Source organism: Penaeus vannamei, chromosome 15 (genome assembly GCF_042767895.1).
Source record: "Penaeus vannamei isolate JL-2024 chromosome 15, ASM4276789v1, whole genome shotgun sequence".
Taxonomy (NCBI): domain Eukaryota; kingdom Metazoa; phylum Arthropoda; class Malacostraca; order Decapoda; family Penaeidae; genus Penaeus; species Penaeus vannamei.
This window is the reverse complement of record NC_091563.1, coordinates 11,154,198-11,156,697: the sequence shown is the minus strand read 5'-3', so window position 1 is coordinate 11,156,697 and position 2,500 is coordinate 11,154,198. Positions and strand designations below refer to the sequence as shown.

Sequence of the window (2,500 nt, the reverse complement as noted above, 5' to 3'; positions counted from 1 at the left end):
TTCCTTACCAGACTCTTCTCCCCCCCTCACCACCCCCACCCCTTATTTCTTATTCTCTCCTGATCATCTTTTCTTCTTATTCTTGTTTCTCCTATTCCTTTTCTTTATCATTCTCTTCCTACCAACGTTATCCTATCCCCTCTTTCTCTCCTTCTAACCTTTCCTTCCGAGAATCTTCTTCGTATTCTTTCTTAATCCTCAATATTTTCTTCCTAACAGCATTATCCTATTCTTCTTCCTCTTTCTTTCTCTTTTCTTCTGTATATCTACACTCCTAATCTACCTCTTCTCTCTTCTCTTTCTTCCATTCCTACTCTTCTTATTATTTAATTCCGTTTTTTTCCTTCCCAACACCAGTATTTTATCCACTCACTCTCTCTCTCTCTCTCTCTCTCTCTCTCTCTCTCTCTCTCTCTCTCTCTCTCTCTCTCTCTCTCTCTCTCTCTCTCTCTCTCTCTCTCTCTCGCTCTCTCTCTCTCTCTCTCTCCTCTCCCTCCCTCTCCCTGTCTCTGTCTCTCTCTCTCTGGATCTCTCTCTCTCTCTCTCTCTCTCTCTCTCTCTCTCTCTCTCTCTCTCTCTCTCTCTCTTTCTCTTTCTCTTTCTCTTTCTCTTTCTCTTTCTCTTTCTCTTTCTCTTTCTCTTTCGCTCGCTCGCTCGCTGTCCTTCATTCGGATAATGCTTTCTTTTAATTTGTGCTTTCCTTCCTCTTCTTTTACTATTTATGTTTCTTCCATTTCTGTTCTTCTTCTTCTTCTTTTACTTCTCTTTACTTCTTCTTCTGTCTCTCTCCTTCCAGCTTTCCTTCCTTAGATAATGCTTTCTCTTTGTTCTATTTTCTTTTACTACCTCTTTTTTATCCTCCCCCCTCTCTCTTTCCTCTTTCCCTTTCTTCTTTTCCAATGCTCTCCTTTTTCCCTTCCTTCTCCTCCAATGCTTTCTTTATTCCCTTTCTTCTCTTCCAATGCTTTCTTTTTCCCTTCCTTCTCACCCAATGTTTTTTTTCTGTTCCTTCTCTTCCAATGCTTTTTTTCCCCTTCCTTCTCTTCCTCCCCCCCCCCTCTCTCTTTCTTCCCCTGATGTTTTCTCTCCGTTCCTACTCTTTCTCTTTCATATATATTTTTTTCTTTTTCCCTTCCTTCTCTCTCCAATGCTTTCCTTTTTTCCCCTCCTTCTCTTCCAATGTTTTTTTTTTCTCTTCCTTCTATTCCAATGCTTTTTTTCCCTTCCTTCTATCCCGATGCTTTCTTTTTTCCCTTCCTTCTCTTCCAATGCTTTCTTTTTTCCCCTCCTTCTCTTCCAATGTTTTTTTTCCCTTCCTTCTCACCCAATGTTTTCTTTTTCTCTTCCTTCTCCTCCAATGCTTTCCTTTTTCCCTTCCTTCTCTTCCAATGCTTTCTTTTTTTCCCTCCTTCTCCTCCAATGCTTTCTTTTTTTCCCTTCCTTCTCTTCCAATGCTTTCTTTTTCCTTTCTTTCTCTTCCAATGCTTTCTTTTTCCCTTCTATTCCAATGCTTTCTTTTTCCCTTCCTTCTCCTCCAATGTTTTCTTTTCCCCTTCCTTCTCACCCAATGCTCTCCTTTTTCCCTTCCTTCTCACCCAATGCTTTCCTTTTTCCCTTCCTTCTCACCTAATGCTTTCCTTTTCCCCTTCCTTCTCACCCAATGTTTCCTTTTTCTCTCCCTTCTCACCCAATGCTTTCCTTTTTCTCTTCCTTCTTCTCTTCCTTCTCAGCTTTCTAACCGCAAACTTTCTCTCCCGCAGCGTGACCAACCAGACGCTCGCCCAGCAGAACAGCACGTACTACCAATGCTGTTCGGGATTCTGTATAGACATGCTGCAGAAATTTTCGGACGAGCTCGGCTTCTCTTACGATCTCTTTCGTGTCGAGGATGGCAAATGGGGCACGCTGGAGGTGAGTTTTTTGTTGTTTTTTTTTTCGTTCGTTTTCGTGTTTTTTTTTCTTTTTTTTTTTGAGGGTGGGAGGGTGGGGGGGGGTTGTTTTGTAGGTTGTTGTCGTTGTTGTTCATGGTGAGTCTGTTTTGAGTTATTCGTTTCTGTTTTGTTGTTGTTGTTTTTTAGTTGTTTTGTAGTTTGGCATTGTTTGTTAATATTATTGTGTGTCTGTCTTCGTTTTTTTTTTTTTTTTTTTTTAGTTGTTGCTGTCTTGTAGTTTGTTGTCGTTGTTCATACTGTGTCTGTCTTTCGTTCTTCGTTGCTATTTTTTTGTTGTTGTTGTTGTTTTGTAGTTTGTTATTGTTGTTGATTGTGTGTTTTGTCTTTTTTGTGTGTTTTCTCTTCCTTCGTTTTTTAATCCTTTGAAGTGATTAGAGGGTTTATTGCTTGTTTTTGTTCTTATCTTCTTCTTTTAAATATGTAACAACATTTTTCATTATTTGATTTTAACGTCCTCATTTTTATATAAACACGTGGTTGAAAACATTTGTACAAATTCAGATTCTATTCCTCTGTCTGTCTCAAAACCTTTCCTTCTGTTATGAAAG

The 2,500-nt window shown here is 39.4% G+C and overlaps 1 protein-coding gene across 1 annotated transcript in view; it reads left to right on the top strand.

Moving 5' to 3' along the window:
• LOC113829819 (glutamate receptor ionotropic, NMDA 2A-like) overlaps positions 1-2,500 on the top strand; it is a 186,727-nt gene that overhangs the window by 75,694 nt on the left and 108,533 nt on the right. Inside the window, exon 5 of the mRNA XM_070130432.1 lies at positions 1,774-1,911. Coding sequence (XP_069986533.1) covers positions 1,774-1,911 — 138 coding nt within the window. The remainder of the gene's footprint in view (positions 1-1,773; positions 1,912-2,500) is intronic.